General features: G+C 37.9%; 1 protein-coding gene across 1 annotated transcript; it reads right to left on the bottom strand.

Annotated features, from left to right (window-relative positions):
* Nucleotides 1-3,001: 3,001 nt before the first annotated feature.
* Nucleotides 3,002-10,036, bottom strand: lysmd2 (LysM, putative peptidoglycan-binding, domain containing 2). The gene is made up of 3 exons (XM_015375597.1): nt 9,565-10,036; nt 8,535-8,881; nt 3,002-3,601 (listed from the first exon to the last, which is right to left on the bottom strand). Exons 1-3 carry the CDS (start codon nt 9,808-9,810, stop codon nt 3,553-3,555), a joined length of 642 nt encoding a protein of 213 aa, XP_015231083.1. The 5' UTR covers nt 9,811-10,036; the 3' UTR covers nt 3,002-3,552.
* Nucleotides 10,037-14,990: the final 4,954 nt, after the last annotated feature.

Below are 14,990 nucleotides of genomic sequence, written 5' to 3'. Positions count from 1 at the left end.
CACACCATGTCACCAAACAGCACAGTGACTACCTGGATCCTTATAAATTGCCCCACTGACTGATTACAAGATTGTAGACATCTGTGATGCTAATTAATGGATATTCCTTAATTTAGCATGTCCCTTTGGTTGCATTATTTTCATTTTTTTTGTCTAGGTTTACCATCATTTATCATCAATATTGTCCAGGGATGTTTTAATGTGTTTATTTTATTACACCTTCTAACGCCCCTTGGTTAAAAGCAATGTATGGCTTTTATTTGTTGATTTTCATAGAACTTTTATGTACCGGTATTAACACTTTTATCAGATTTAAGTTATTTTGGTGACCATTGAGGGTTTCTTTTATTAAATGAGGGGTGCCACACTTTTATCCGAGCATCAACATTTTTTAAAAATACATGTCTGTGAGTGGAACAACTGTTTTGATCTCAAAATAAAATAAACAGAATTTTTTTTAAAGCAGTTTTAAAGAACACAGAATGCTTTTAGAGAACAAAAGCATTCTAAAAAAACCTGCTTTACGTGAATAAAATCATGAATTTTCAGTTTTTGGTTCAGTTCAGTAATCCAGTTCCTGACCTATCTACTGACACAATAGTAGAATCATGAAATCAGCTTAATAGATCCTGTATGACAACAAGCATATGCTTTAAGATCCCCACTAGCAAACATCATGACCCAACAGAAATAGGACAGGTTACAAAAAAAAAAGTCAGGGTTTACAGAGCCAATTCTGCTGGTATTCTGCTGAACCAGTCAGACTTTATCCATAAACAGAACAGGTTCAGAACTTTCTCAGCTGTGGCCAGGTATCATAATTACTCAGTTGCACATCAGCAACTCGTCCAGGAAGCCAAATAAGAACTGTGAACACCATATAAAGTACGGAAGGGCTTGTTTGCCTCTGTTAAGGTCGGTGCCAATAATATAACAGTAACAAACGGGGCATAAAATGTTATCCTTGGAAGAATCCTATGCCTGTCTCATGTTTGTAAAAAAATCTTGATGATTCCAGAGGCTTTTCATCCCATCTCTGGATAAAAGGATTTAAAAAAAGGAAGAGATAGAGTGGCCTAGTTAAAGGTATTTTGGACAATTTTTTACCAATCTCCACTTTAAAGCTACAGTGTGTAATTTTCAGCGACATCTAACGTCCAGACTGCAGACCGCAGCAACATGAACATCTCCCCCCCAGCGCTTCTCCCCCCCAACAGTACGGCGAGCGTTACGGGACAAAATGTCTTCCACGACGTCCGCATCACCTACCTTCTCAAGTGATGAGGTTTGTTTACATAGATAATTTTAATACTGCCATCTATTGTTCAGTACTGTCTCAGTTCATCTCTCTCAACTTGCCGTAGTTACTTTCGAGCGTAATGGGTGATCTCGCAATCTCTAGTTTGTTGGCTCTGCGCTGCTGTAGTGCAAAGATGTCTGCCTCCATGGCTGCGAGACCCGCTCCTATGTAATTATAAATAACGAATTCTAAGGCAACGCAAATATTAAGGTTAAGAGGCTGAGCTCGTAGATGATGATAAATAACATAGTTATGTATAATAATAATAATAAATTTCTGACTGTATATCCCTGTAATTATTACACACTGTAGCTTTAAAGAAAATGCCCGTGCAAAGTGTGCGTGCACAAGCCCATTTCTCTTCGTGCACACCCTGCTTAAAATGTGAACTCAGCAAACTGCTTTCTGCTCCCTGTTGGTCATGTAACTCCTGCCCCGCGCGTTGCATTCGCCATCTTTGTTATTAGTTGCCACTGTCGGGTAGCGAAAGCAAATCGCATAATGCTTTGCGAGGAGAGCTCTCTGCGCAAAGCATTCTGGGTTATATCTGCCTCTTTTGAGGCCTTTCTGTTCTTCTCATACACTTCAGACACTTTTTCTCTTACAACCCTCAGCCATTTTCAAAGAACTGCACTGAGAAAGGTGAGCTTCAATGACTGTCTGAAACCGTAGCTCACATCACATAGGCGGCTGAAAGTGTGCATGCGCACAAAAAGATAGCGGCGAGCACATAGAACGACCTTACGTAAACATATCGCTAGAATGATTGACAATAAGAAGGGCTTGATCCACCCGGAAATAAAAGATCATCCTCTATACCTTTAAAGTCCATACTTAAAGGAGCCTAGTCACATACCACAGCTTTGCAAAATTCTATACCAGTAGCTTTCCAATGAAATTATGGTCTGTTTTACTCCTTGGTTTTCCTCTATTTTTAGTCAACAACAAACTAATAGTCAAAACAGGTTAACAGTGCACAGCAGAGGTGCAAAAAGGGAAACAATAAAGATCAAATGAGGAAAAAGCACAAAAAATATTGTGTTAAGAGAGGTAAGACACTAGCAGTGCTCAGATTACTATATGAACATTAGTGTTTGCTGAAGTATTCAGATATCCCTGCAAAGTGGATTAATGCTTAAGTTAGTATGGCCTGCTGAGGCCATACAACAATGTTTGATGGTTATGCAATAAAAAAAACATTTTCAGATTCAAAAAGAGCCAAGGAAACTCTATCAAGAAGAAAGCTTTGTGTGCATCGCTTCATTTTAAGAAACAACTAATTCAGGTTATATCAGCTTTAGTAGCCAAAAGTTTTTCCCAGAGGGCCACAAACCTCATCTTTAAATAATTACTTACTCTGGGATACATTAAGGTAAATAAAATTTATATCAGAATGGTAAATGAGCTGTACTTATATTGAGCTTTTTTCCAGTCAGGAGACCAAACTCTTTACACCAATTCACTCAGACAGTGAGTCAGTGTGTGTCATAAGTTTAGCGTTGCATTCAGGAAACCATGAAAATAACCCCTCAGTGTGCCCAACATGTTATTTCAACTTCAACACCAAATAAAGGGGAACAACTGGTGCATCTCTCAACCTGTCCGATGTGATTTTAAGTTTCCCTGGAGTCCTTTAGCAACAGCAAAATCTGTATAACTCAGCCTTGTGATAAAACACACTTGACATGTTGTAGTATGGCTTAAATACATTTTTATTTTCCACAAATACAACCAAAGAAGTTTAAAACCACCATAAAACAGCTGCTACCGACATGTTCTCCTCACATATAAATAATGCATTCACACTTCAAAAATAGAACTCTCTCTTCACTTCCGTTTCCAACAAAAACAAAGACTTAACGTGTTCAAAGGCAAGAATCCACCCATCACTTCAGTCTTTGGGGCTTTTGCTAGTGACAGGGACAACACTGATGAAAAACACTTTAACAGACATTCCAATGATTCGGTTCTGTCAAGAAGAATTCAAATATGCAGAGCTTTCATCAGGCCTAGCGTATCTCATTTCAGCATGTGGGCAAATGAAGCCGGTGTGTTCTGTACAGCAGCATCAATAGAGCAGGAAGATAAAACCGTAAAAAAAGAATGAAAACGACAACAAAAAAAGATTTAATAAAACAAATCATTACATTTCTATAAATAAGAAGGCAAACATGACACTTGTTTAGCATGGTAAACACAAAAAGTTGAGGTTGTGTGTTAATAATGAGGGTTTGTAGAAACGGGCCGGTCCTTTAAAGCTCCTGGTATGAAGTTTCAGGGGCCGTGTAGTCCTCATTGTTCCTGCAAATAGTAAAACAAGCAAGTTAGTTAAAAAATATCCTGAAATGAACTAAGAAACTGAAGAATAGGAACTCCTTTTTCTTTTATTTAAAATAATTATTTTAAGATGAGATGAAGCTGTAGAGTGGTTTGGACCCCCGGGGGTCAGGCCCCTGGTGCTCTGTCTGCCCTTCTCTTGTGGATGTGGCCATCCTTATTACCCCATTTACACTAGCCTTGAAAAACTGATCCATGCCGAGACCGGTCTGAGCTCGGATCAGTTAACCAGGCCGAGCTCTGTTCTGACGACCGTTTACGCATCACGCTCGGTTCCTCGACTCCTCACCTCCTAGTGACGATCTGCGGTATTACTGCCAGTATTGAAGGAGGAAATCAAGCAGTTGGTGGTGGTAATGCACCAAAAGTTGTTCCCCAACCGCCATAAAACACAAGAAGAGAAGATTTCGATTGTTGTTTATAGTTGTTCTTCTTCTTTGGTTTTGTGTTGGTTGTCAAGCAACTTCCGGAGGGGCATTACCACCAACTACTGGAACGGAGTGTGAATCGGGATGTGCAGCCAGAGTGAGATGACGTGTTCTGCTCATGCGCTCTTGTTATCAGAGAACTGAGCCAGGGAAAAACCGAGCCAAGCCCACCTCTGGAACTGGTCTGCAGTTAGCGCGGTCCGGTTGTGTCTAGCTCGGTTCAGTTCAGTTTGCTTTCCATTTACACACGATAAGTTATCTCAGTTCTTGAGCTCGGATCGGTCTCGGCTAGGGTTGTCACGATACTAAACTTTTCAACTTGATTCCGATACTAAGGAAAATATTCGATACTCGATACCATTTTCGATACCACAAGGATAAAAACAAAGACTCCAAAATTCTACAGAAATATTTTCATTAATAAATGAAATACAATAAATAAGTACAATAAACAATAAGAACAATATTTTGAGGTTGTATGCTGTGCACAATATTAAGCAAGCTTGATAAAAAAAAAACTTATAAAATTAATATTAAGTGTTCCTTACTTGGCTATGCTTTGCACACATAACAATGACGCTAGCCAAACTGGTTAAGAAACAAAAATAATTCTCATCAGCTGCACCTGTTACAAAAAAAGTCTGTAACTGAATAGTGCACAGAATTATTCAATCACACAGTGTTCTGAAAGTGCATTGTCCTCTATTCTGCACTTTAGATGAATGGTGGCACTGTATCGATACTTTTAAAAACAAGTATTGTATCCGGATACGTTTCAGTATCTATACTTTTGACAACCCTAGTCTCGGCACGGTTTTTCAAGGGTAGCGTAAATGGGGTATATGTCTGAGCTCCCTGTGTCCCAGTGACCTGCGGTGCCTCTAGATATCTGCTTCGCCTCTTTATCGTGTCCGTGCCTTGTAGGGTGACTCTGGGGCCGCCCACACCTGCTATTGAGCATATTTTCCTTTATAAATCCTTTATACGCAAGCATGCTCATACACACCAATACTAAATACTAAGCTGCAGCTACAGATATATAGCATCCTGAATAATATTGTGTAATCAACACAGGTTATGCCTTAAGGCTGATTTATACTTCGAAATTAGGTCGTCTGCATAGGTGTCGCGATGAACGCAGATATGCCCCCGTCCCTTCCGCAGGCTTTGCTGCACCTCTCCCAAATTGTAGATGTCCGCAGACAGGAGGCCTCTGATTGGTCAAATCTATATCAGACCCACATCTAATTTCTGATTTTCTCCCTTTGAGCTGTGGCGTGGAAAAAAGATCACGCTTCAATATTGAGCATAAATCAAAAATGTCTGCGTTATACCTGCAACAAACTCACTGTGACACACTGCTGCGGGAGTATAACCAGCCCTTTCCATACACATGGATATCTGAGGGATACCATCGGCTCTGGAAGCTTTTTGGATGTTTACTTAGGTTCTCTGTTTTCATCTTTCTGCTGTTCTGTTCTCTGTTTTTTCTCCCTCTAATGCATGTGTGAGAGTAGACTTCTAGGAGTTAGTGTTTATCTTTTTTGTTGTCTATTTTTGCTGCTTTGTTTTATTTTCTGTATTTTCATGCACTGTTTCGCATCTCCCATTTCCCTCTCCCCTTAGTTCTTATTACATCTTTCTTTCTCAGGTCCCTTTCTGTCTCAGTTTTTATTGTATACGATTTTACTCCCTAAATAATTTTCAATGAACTTTTATGTACAAGTGGAACTTTATGGCAACAACCATAATGGTCCGCCTGTGAAAGCAAATCTGTTGGGCTATCATCTAGCTCTGAGACATCTATTCCCAGAGATATATTGGCGAAAAGGAAAACACAAAACAAATAAGATGAAGCAGCAGAGATCATTACCTGGGCTATAAAGCAACATAAACATAGAAAAGGGTTCAATGCAAAGTTTTGGGGGTTTTTTTGTTTTGTTTTTTAAAAACCTGAACATTTTTGAATTTCATAATGACAAAATCACCAACTTTAATCTTTTTTTTAAATGTCCAGTTTTGTCTTCACCCATCCTTCATTGTCATGCATCTAAATAAAATAAAATCCACTGCAACTCATTTTCCTAAAAGGATCCCCCAATTGAAAAAGTGTTTGCCAATTATCACTGTGTGTACAGCAACAGGATAAAGGTTTAAATATGTTAAACAGAGCAAAGTTCAAAGCATCGTCTTAAAGTGAAAAGTTTGCCCTTTATTGGTCCTCTGCAGGGCAAAGATCCTTATTGAATGCAATGAATACAGCAAACATGGGGGAGAAGATGCTCAGGTTTGACTGGACAGAGAAATTTTTCATAATTAATGGGGAAACAGGTAAGCCAAAGACAGGCTACAAGACTTTGGACTGGTACTTAGGTTCACTATCTGGCACCACAACATTGAACATGCAGCCAGAGCTGCAACTGGATGGTTTAGATCAAAGCATCATTATGTGATAGAACAGGCTGGTCAAAGTCCGGACGTAAATCTTACAGAGAGTCTTTGGTGAGAGCAGAAAAATCAATGATCACTCCCTCTTCTTTGTCCAATTTGACAGAGCTTGAGGTGTTTTATAAATAATGTGCAACGTCTGTAGATGTGGTTGAAAGATTTGCAGCTCCAGTAAAGTCAAATCAGATGGTTCGGATACATGCTCACTACATGACTGTTTGTCCCTCAGTGGAATTGGAAATTTGTAATATGAGGGGCATTAATATGATGTCTTTAAAGGAATCTGCCACTTGACTGGTATCTTTGTTACCTGATATTGCTAAAAAAAAACAAAAAAAAAAAAATACATTTATCAAAGCTGAAAAAAATGACGAGTCTATTAAGATGATCCCTGATAGGAACCGGGTTCAGACTCCTATGCCTCCCGGTAGGCAGAAAATGAATATAAATGAAGATTCCTTATGCTGTACCAGCCAGATGCCTTGTTATGCAACTGTCAGGTATTTAGCAGGAGATTTGTCCTGCAGTAGCCCGCCTCAGCATGTTGGGACAGAAGGGCATGCATGCCTGCTGGAGCGCTGCAGCACATGCATTCATTCATATAAAGGAAGTTGTTATTTGTGCATTAGTTTTATAGTAGACCGAGTCACCCTGCGTGCCTTTTTTTTCCACTTCAGCCTCTCTCAAAGTGGTTCAGTCACTCTGTTATTTCCTTAGCATGCAGGTTCCTCTCAAGCAGCTGTGCTGTTAGTTTCACCCTCTACAGTTCTAGCAGCTACAGCAGGTTTTGGCAACAGAGAAATAACTGAGCTTCCAGCTGTTTAGCCTTAGCGTGTTTAGACAAACAGAGCCTCACTCTGTTGTTTCCACACCATCCCAGGGCAAACACAGACTGTTTGACTTTCTTCTTTTAATGAAACAAACCAGAAACCTTCTGAGATTACCTTAAGGAAAATAGCACACTGATTGATGTTTGTTTTCCTTTCAGGACCATCTAATGTACTAAATCTAAATCTCTTTAAACCTTTGTGATCACAAATCTGTTCCTTGGGTAATTGTAAGTGTGGTGGTATAACTATATTTAGATATTCAGTTAAGTAAGTACATGCAATCATGGAGATTCATGGGTTTACCTTTAGAAACAGACTGCTTCTGTAATCTCAGTTATTAGTCCTTTAACTCAGTCACTGAAACTAAGAGGTTTAATCAGAAATTAACCAAAGTTGTTCTTATTTGTCATCCTGGATGGAAGTCACATTTCCAATAAACAATCAGCATCTTAATCAAGTTTGTATCCTTTCAAAACCCAGAGGAACACAGACGAACTACTTTGGTGCAGTGTGTGATCAGTGTTTACTTCCTGTTCCTGAGCCAATCATGGGAGAGTTCCCCAGGTTGCCAAAAAGAGCATTTGACCTGTGAAGCATGGTAGCCAGTAGAAAGGTTATCAGAAATAGTCTCAGAGAGAAGCTGTCAATTTTTTTTTTTTTCACAGCTGCTAACTGAGGCTTATTCGACTTCACACGTCATCTTGAATTCAGCTGCACTACATCCTTGTCTCTCTTCACTTTGGGCGGGAGCCATATCTGATTTGTCTGTTGCTGGTGCCAATTGTTTAATTTTCAGTTATTATTTGCAGGATGCAGTCTCAATAAAACAGTCCCAAACCATGCTGCCATTATTACTGTGCCCCATGCATGGGAAAAGGTTTCTCTGTGGTCCAAACAGTTTCTTTTCTCCAAAAAAAAAAAAACACTTTCCAGTTAACCAACAAGTTTTGGTTTTGCCCGCGGCACAAGAACATTTCCTGACCTTTATCAGACTAGGAAGTAGTAGTTCTCCATGAAGCAATGCTCATTTACCAATAAAAACCTCAAACAAACCCATTCTGCTGGGAGTCGGAGGTGATTTGGCTCATGAAACAAAGTGAAACAGAAGCAAAAAGGTGAACAGTGGGGTCTGAAACAGAAATCACACATTAAAGAGGCAGCTGTGTTTTGCGTGAAGGTTCAGCCACTCACCTAACTTCCTCTTCTTTCATTCTCTGTGCAGCCTGCTTTGACTGTTTGATTTGCAAGTCCAGTCTGTGCAAGAAGTCTTTGGCTGACAGTTCCTCGGGTTGAGGCTGAGAAGGTCTAGAGTTCTCAGGGGGAGGGGATGAGGGCGGCGAGGGGCCCTCGATGTCCTCCATCATAACATGAGGCGTTTTTGTATCCTGGTACGCCGTCTCGCTGTCCCCATCAGGAGACTCCAGAGACAGTCCGTTAAAGATTGAGCGCTTCTCGGACACCACGGGGATGTTGAGGCTGTTCCTTAGGAAGATGCAGTCGTTGCTAAACAGCTTATTGGCTCGTTTGATTTGCTCCATCTGAAAAGGAACAGGAAGATAAAAAAAAAAAAAAAACAAAGAAAGAAAGATGTTGGATTCTTTGGGTATCTTTTTTTTTTAAAAGATCTCTTTCCTTTTCTAACAGAAAACATTTCATTTCAGAAAAAAAGGTGAATGCAATGCAGTGGGATTTGTTAGTTTAGACCTTTTTTTCTTTTCTAGTTTATCAGGCTAAATTTCATCTGTATTAGGGCCAAAACTGACAAGAATGGAAAATCTAATATATCACCTCATCAACTTATTAAAAATGAAAAGTGTTGATCAGAAAGACAAATCTAAAAGGTTTTCTTTCCAAGACTGATGAAGGAAAGTTTTCGATGGTGAAACATGGTGAACTGATCTGAACTGGCACCATGCAGTCTGCACAATAGTTAACATGTGAGAACTAAGAGCAATTGTTTTTGACTTCCTGTGTGGAAGGTGGTAAAAGAACCACAGCTACCAGGCTGAGTGCAGGTAGGCATCAAATGAGACACTAATGGCCTCATTTATTTTCTGCACTGATGGTTTTAAATTGACTTTGAGTGAACAAACACACATTAGAAGAAGTCAAACATGGTGGCATCTAGTGATGATGGCTGCTGTAGATGTGCCAGGCAGTAGTAATTACCGTAATGTTTGTCATAATGGTAAACATGAAAGTATAAAGGCAGCAGCCTTACCGTCACACCGTATCTGAGAGCAATCCCCTGCAGGGTATCACTGTCTGTAACCCGATGCTCTATGTATTTCTCGCCCAGGGATGCTGTGACGCTGGCTGTACTTCCGTAGGACCGGATCTTGGTTCGGGCCAGGCTCTGGGACAGCTCGCTTTCGGACTCGGAACCGGTCCTGGACCGCGGGAAGATGGGCTGGCCAAGTCGTCCTCCTCCATCCCGCATTGGCAGAACAGGGGAGAACTCCGCCATCTTCTCTGGTGAATAAATAAAGAGGACAGATACCTCTGTTTGTTTAAACGGCCCGAGTGTCTCTATGCAGCCGAACTACTGCCAAGGTTTAGGCGGCTGGGAGAGCTCCATGCCGGCTCTTTTTGGGTTCCTCCACCCTGGGGAAAAAGCTCATGTTTGGGGAGGACAGCCTAACTGCTCCACTGTCGCCTAGATCCGCTTGATGAAGCCCATACGGCCAGAAGGAACGTCCAACTTCCGGTCAGACTTTCAAAATAATTCTCAGACTGCCGTCAGAAAGATTTAAGGAAGAGGATTAGGGCCACTGAAAAAAACAAAAAGTTAACTGATTTTTTATTTTTTTATTTCAGTAAAATATGAGAAAAAAGTCAGAATTCTGACTTAAATCTCAGAATTCTGACTATTATCTCAGACTTTTGTTTCAGAATTTTGCCTTAATATCAGAATTCGGACTTTTTTTCTCAGAATTCTGATTTTAATCTCAGAATTCTGACTATAATCGCAGAATTCTGACTTTAATCGCAGAATTCTGACTTTTTCCTCAAAATTCTGAGAAAAAAGTTAGTTGACAGAATTCGGTCATAATTCTGTGATTAAAGTCAGAATTCTGAGATTAAAGTTAGAATTCTGGCTTTTTTCCCATATTAAACTGAAATAATATTTAAAAATCAGTTAACTTTTTTTATTTTTTCAGTAGCCATAATTCTCTTCCGTAAAGATTAGATATCCCTGTTTCCAACAAATATTCAAACCTTATTAGTGTTTGTTAGTTAATGTAGTTATATTTTTATTCTTTTAAGTCACAAATGTTGCGTTACTCTAAATGCGTTTACTATGTTTAAAGGGAAATTCTATGTTATTTAAGTTATTTTGTTAAGTTATTTAATGAGTTGTGCTGGTTTATTTCCAAAAGAGGAGCTGAAAAATGTAAAATTCAAGACAAAAAAATAATAAAAAAAAACATATATATAAATATTATTTATTAGAATGACATACAAAAGTAAAGATAAAGGCTCCCATCAAAATGATGTTAATCTAAAACATAATATCAGAGATTTAGCCTATGTGTTTGTTTTCTGTGTTGCTATAAGGAAGATTATCAGTAGGATGCAAATTCTCCTTCAGTTTCAATTATAAAACATGTTGGTCATAACTCTTTGTATTTTGTTTAAACTGACAAAAAGTTTAGTTAGAACCAGGAGTGTTTATGTATGTAAAACTATGTATAAAGTTTTACTAAACATAGTTTTATTATTTTCCACTGAAAAACACACAAAAAGCTCCTAAAGGTAATCTATTACTGCATTACATAACATTAGATAAAGATTGCAGTAACTGCTAAATTTATTTCTAACTGTGAACTATTGGTGCTTACATCTTACCATGCAAGCAAAGGCCTAATTAAAGTATTTGATGAGTATGTTCATTTATTTAATCTGGTAACATTTTGTGAAACATAATTCTTTCACACAACTACAGCTAAATATTAAGTGTTGCTGATGCACATGACTAAATTATACTTTTTTCATTTGAAATTATTTTAACTACATGAATGATAAGCAATGAAAGAGTATATTGCACACTCCAGTCAAATTCATATTTTAACTTAGTTCTTCTAATGATTTTTTTTTTATCCAATCTTGAGGGCTATCATCCAGCAACCTCTCAGTGCATCTCTTCTCCAACAACACTTAACTCTAACAGCTTTTTTCATTCATCTTGCTTTAGTCGTTTAGCTCAGCAAAGGCCTCATAATGAGCAACTCATTTGATTCAGGTGTCTTGAGAAAGTGATGCATCTTAAAGTTGCAGGATGGCAGCTTTAGAGAATTGGACTTAGTAGATTAAAGACAGATGACTATTTAATTGCATCTGATGGTATAAAAGCAAAAATCCATATCTTTTAACCACTGTTAATTACATTAAGTTCTTTTAAAAATAAACAATAATGTAGTTGAAGTCAAACCAGCTTTAAAAAATGTATTATAGACTAAAAATTCGAAGTGTCTAAAAAAGATTAACCAAAACATAAAATGCCAGCCATCATGTGGTGGAAGTCAACTGATTTTCATGCCATGATACTTAATTAGAAAAAGAAGTGAGTATTTGAGTAATAATATCACGCCGTGTGGAAAGGTTTGGCAAGGCTCTGTGACTCTTCCACCATGTCTGGGAAATGTGAGGCCGGAAATTTGTGCAGGACTGTGAAAAGAGGTGAGTTCACAGGCATGTGGTGGAAACAGTCTATTTTCTAATCTGTACACATTGCAAAAGATGTAAAAAAAATAAATAAATAAATGGGGAATTTCCCAAGATGGATAATCATAAAAAGTCTGCTAAAGTCTGTTTATGTACTGGTTTAACTTCTCCACCGTTTCCTGTAATCATATTAACATCAGCTAAACAAACAGAGTTACTGTCCACTGTAGCTTTATTTCATCAGCCAATGTACACTGACCTTGAAAACATGGAGTGTTAATGAAGTATGGATTTCCACCCTAAAATAAGGAATTTAAAAGTGCACTAAAGAAAATGATATACCTGCCATTTTAAACAATATGTTTTGTTCAATTTTACAAATATTTGGAAGCATCCTGACTCCATAATTTTTCAATGTCCTCAAATATATCTCAAACAATTTCCTGCAAAATGCAAATAAACATCTTTTATTTGTAAAAAGAAAGATAAAATTCAAATAAACAGGAAGAAGGAGGAAATAATTCAGAGTGACTTAGGAGATTTGATCAGTTGCCTTATATTTTTCATGATTTCACAAGAGTTGCGTGTGTGTAGGTTCACATCGCAAGTAAGGTTGTTTTTTATGGTTGTTTTTTTTTGTATTTCACAACGAAACCAAAAGAGCTCTACAGAAAATCAAGTGAAAGTCACCAAAATCTCACAATGGTTAATTGTTGTTTAAGAAGAGGTAAGTATGTGAGATAAAAAGAAAATGATCTTTGTTGTTCAACCAATGACTCACCCAGCGAAATGTGGTGAGTTGTTGGTTGAACAACTAAAACTGAGTTGTACAAGCGCCAGCGAACGCACCTGCCTTTTCTGATTCTAAGTAAATGCAGCATCAAACAATAGTTAAGGCCTGCTCAGCATGACCTATGTTTTACTGTTTTAAATAGTATATAGTTTTGATTTTAGTGTGCCTCCCCAAAATATTTAAAGGCCCCTTGTGGGGCTCAATGTGAAAACATTCATGAGGCCCTTATCTGAAAAATAATATGCTCAGTAAACATCTGCAATTTTAATCTTTAGTACTCACTGTCGGCTGTCAGGCAAAAAAATCAATCAATAACGGTAAAGTATTATTCTTAAATGTTTTTTTTTAATATAAAATGTGGCTTCATTGTACGCTACTAAAGCTAAGTAAATATATTTTGTTTACATTCAGGTTTATATGAAAAGATTCCTTTAACTTCTTCTCGCTTGATGATTATATACGGTAGTGAATCTGTAAGTTCAGCATCTTAATCCTTTTAAACAGGACAAAAATCTATGTTCTTCTGCATTTTGCACAATATTTTGCACTGCACCTTTCCATATATGCACCATTATTTTTTAAACTGGTATCCTTCTCTGCTACAATGTTTACATTCACTGCTGTACATTATAATGGTAATGTTCATTTCACTGTTGCAAGCTGTAAACAATGTAATTTAAAATGACAATAAAGTTTGCCTAAGTCTTTTTTTCTAGATTTTAGGACCACATATCATGTGGTCGTAGATAGAATTTGCGAGACAATACAAACTGAAAATGAGCAGATTAAAACTCCAGTATCTGTTCTCAATCTGGACTTCTGTGAAAAACAAAGCTTTGCTCATCATGTATTCATTACTGAACAGATAGTGAGTGGAAATTTTCATTGCCACCTGCCACTGCCGTCTGTGCACTCTTTATTGTTATTGGTTATTCAGATGGCCAAGTGGAGGAAAACTCGCTGACGTTGTTTGTATAGGGAACTTTGTTCATTTATTAAAACACACAAAGGGCTTTACCATACTGACCACTGACGGTTAAAAATGAGTGAACTAAATGTGGTGTCATTAAGAGATAGTAGTTTCTCTGAGAGCAGTACAAAGGCAGCAGGTGCCTGTGTGAGATGGACAGAATGTACTAAGAGGAAACATGATCCGCTGTGGAACAAATGAGGGAGCAACAAGTGGACTCATGATCCCTGAATGCTTTACTTATTCAATCAGCCTCAATCGGTTGTACATGAAGCTGTGCTCATCCTGCTGCATGACATTTTCTAATGGAAATCAGGTCATTAAACTTATGCAAGAGAACAGGAAGAGGGAGCGTGTTGCATTAATTAGTCATGATGCACTCAACATGACATGACACTTTTTTAGACTGAACTGCAAATCAGTCCTGCAGTCATGTAATATTTACTTTCTATCATTCAACATGGAGGATTTAGCACATAATGGTGACGGTCTAATCCTTCAATAGTTGGATATGCTAAAAGTACACAACAGTTCTTTTTAAAACATCCAAAGCCCACTTAGAGGACTGCCTTCTGTCTATATGCTGGAAAACTAAAAAGGAAACATCTGTAGCCTTTAAAAAGTGAATAAAGAACAGTTTGCTTCTCATTTTGTAACCAAGATAACGATCAGCATCCTGATCCAAATCCACCCACAGCTTCTTAGGAGAGAGGATATGACTGACTGTGCCAGTTCACTCCCACCCCTAATTTATATCTGGGAAGGCTCCAGGCCAAATGTGCTGTAGCTTATTTTACCTATGTATGTATTTTTTCTAGATGAATAAAGTACGGAATATATATATTAGCAGAACCACCAGACAGATATTGTCCTGTTGGACACCTTCATGGTTTTGGTTAACAAAGTCAGAGGATGTGGAAAATTGGTTTTATTCTGACCTCTAATGGACATATTGAGTATTACAACTCAATTATTCAATCAAACTTTATCTATAAAGCTCTTTATATAGACAACAGTGTAGTTACAAATAAAATACACCAGAGTATAATATTAATGGATAAAACACCATAAAAAGGAACTTGATCAAGCATCTTAACTTTATGAGAAAATTTGGAGATTAAAACAACACACAAATGGATGCGTCATCTTTGATCTACAGCATAATAATAAAATAAGTTAAATACATTGCTCCAAAAAAATTAAAGGAAAACTTTGAAAA

The sequence above is a fragment of the Cyprinodon variegatus genome, unplaced genomic scaffold (assembly GCF_000732505.1).
Source record: "Cyprinodon variegatus isolate N-32 unplaced genomic scaffold, C_variegatus-1.0 Scaffold122, whole genome shotgun sequence".
Taxonomy (NCBI): domain Eukaryota; kingdom Metazoa; phylum Chordata; class Actinopteri; order Cyprinodontiformes; family Cyprinodontidae; genus Cyprinodon; species Cyprinodon variegatus.
The sequence above is the reverse complement of the archived record's forward strand: the minus strand, read 5'-3'. Positions and strand labels throughout refer to the sequence as shown.

Bases quoted from the DNA above. Each gene is read 5' to 3' on its own strand.
- lysmd2 (XM_015375597.1), bottom strand. From the start codon at position 9,810: ATGGCGGAGTTCTCCCCTGTTCTGCCAATGCGGGATGGAGGAGGACGA. The intron at 8,882-9,564 runs GTAAGGCTGCTG...GTTCCTTTTCAG, and splicing joins CTCTCAGATACGGTGTGACG to ATGGAGCAAATCAAACGAGC. The intron at 3,602-8,534 runs GTGAGTGGCTGA...TACTATTTGCAG, and splicing joins ATGAAAGAAGAGGAAGTTAG to GAACAATGAGGACTACACGG.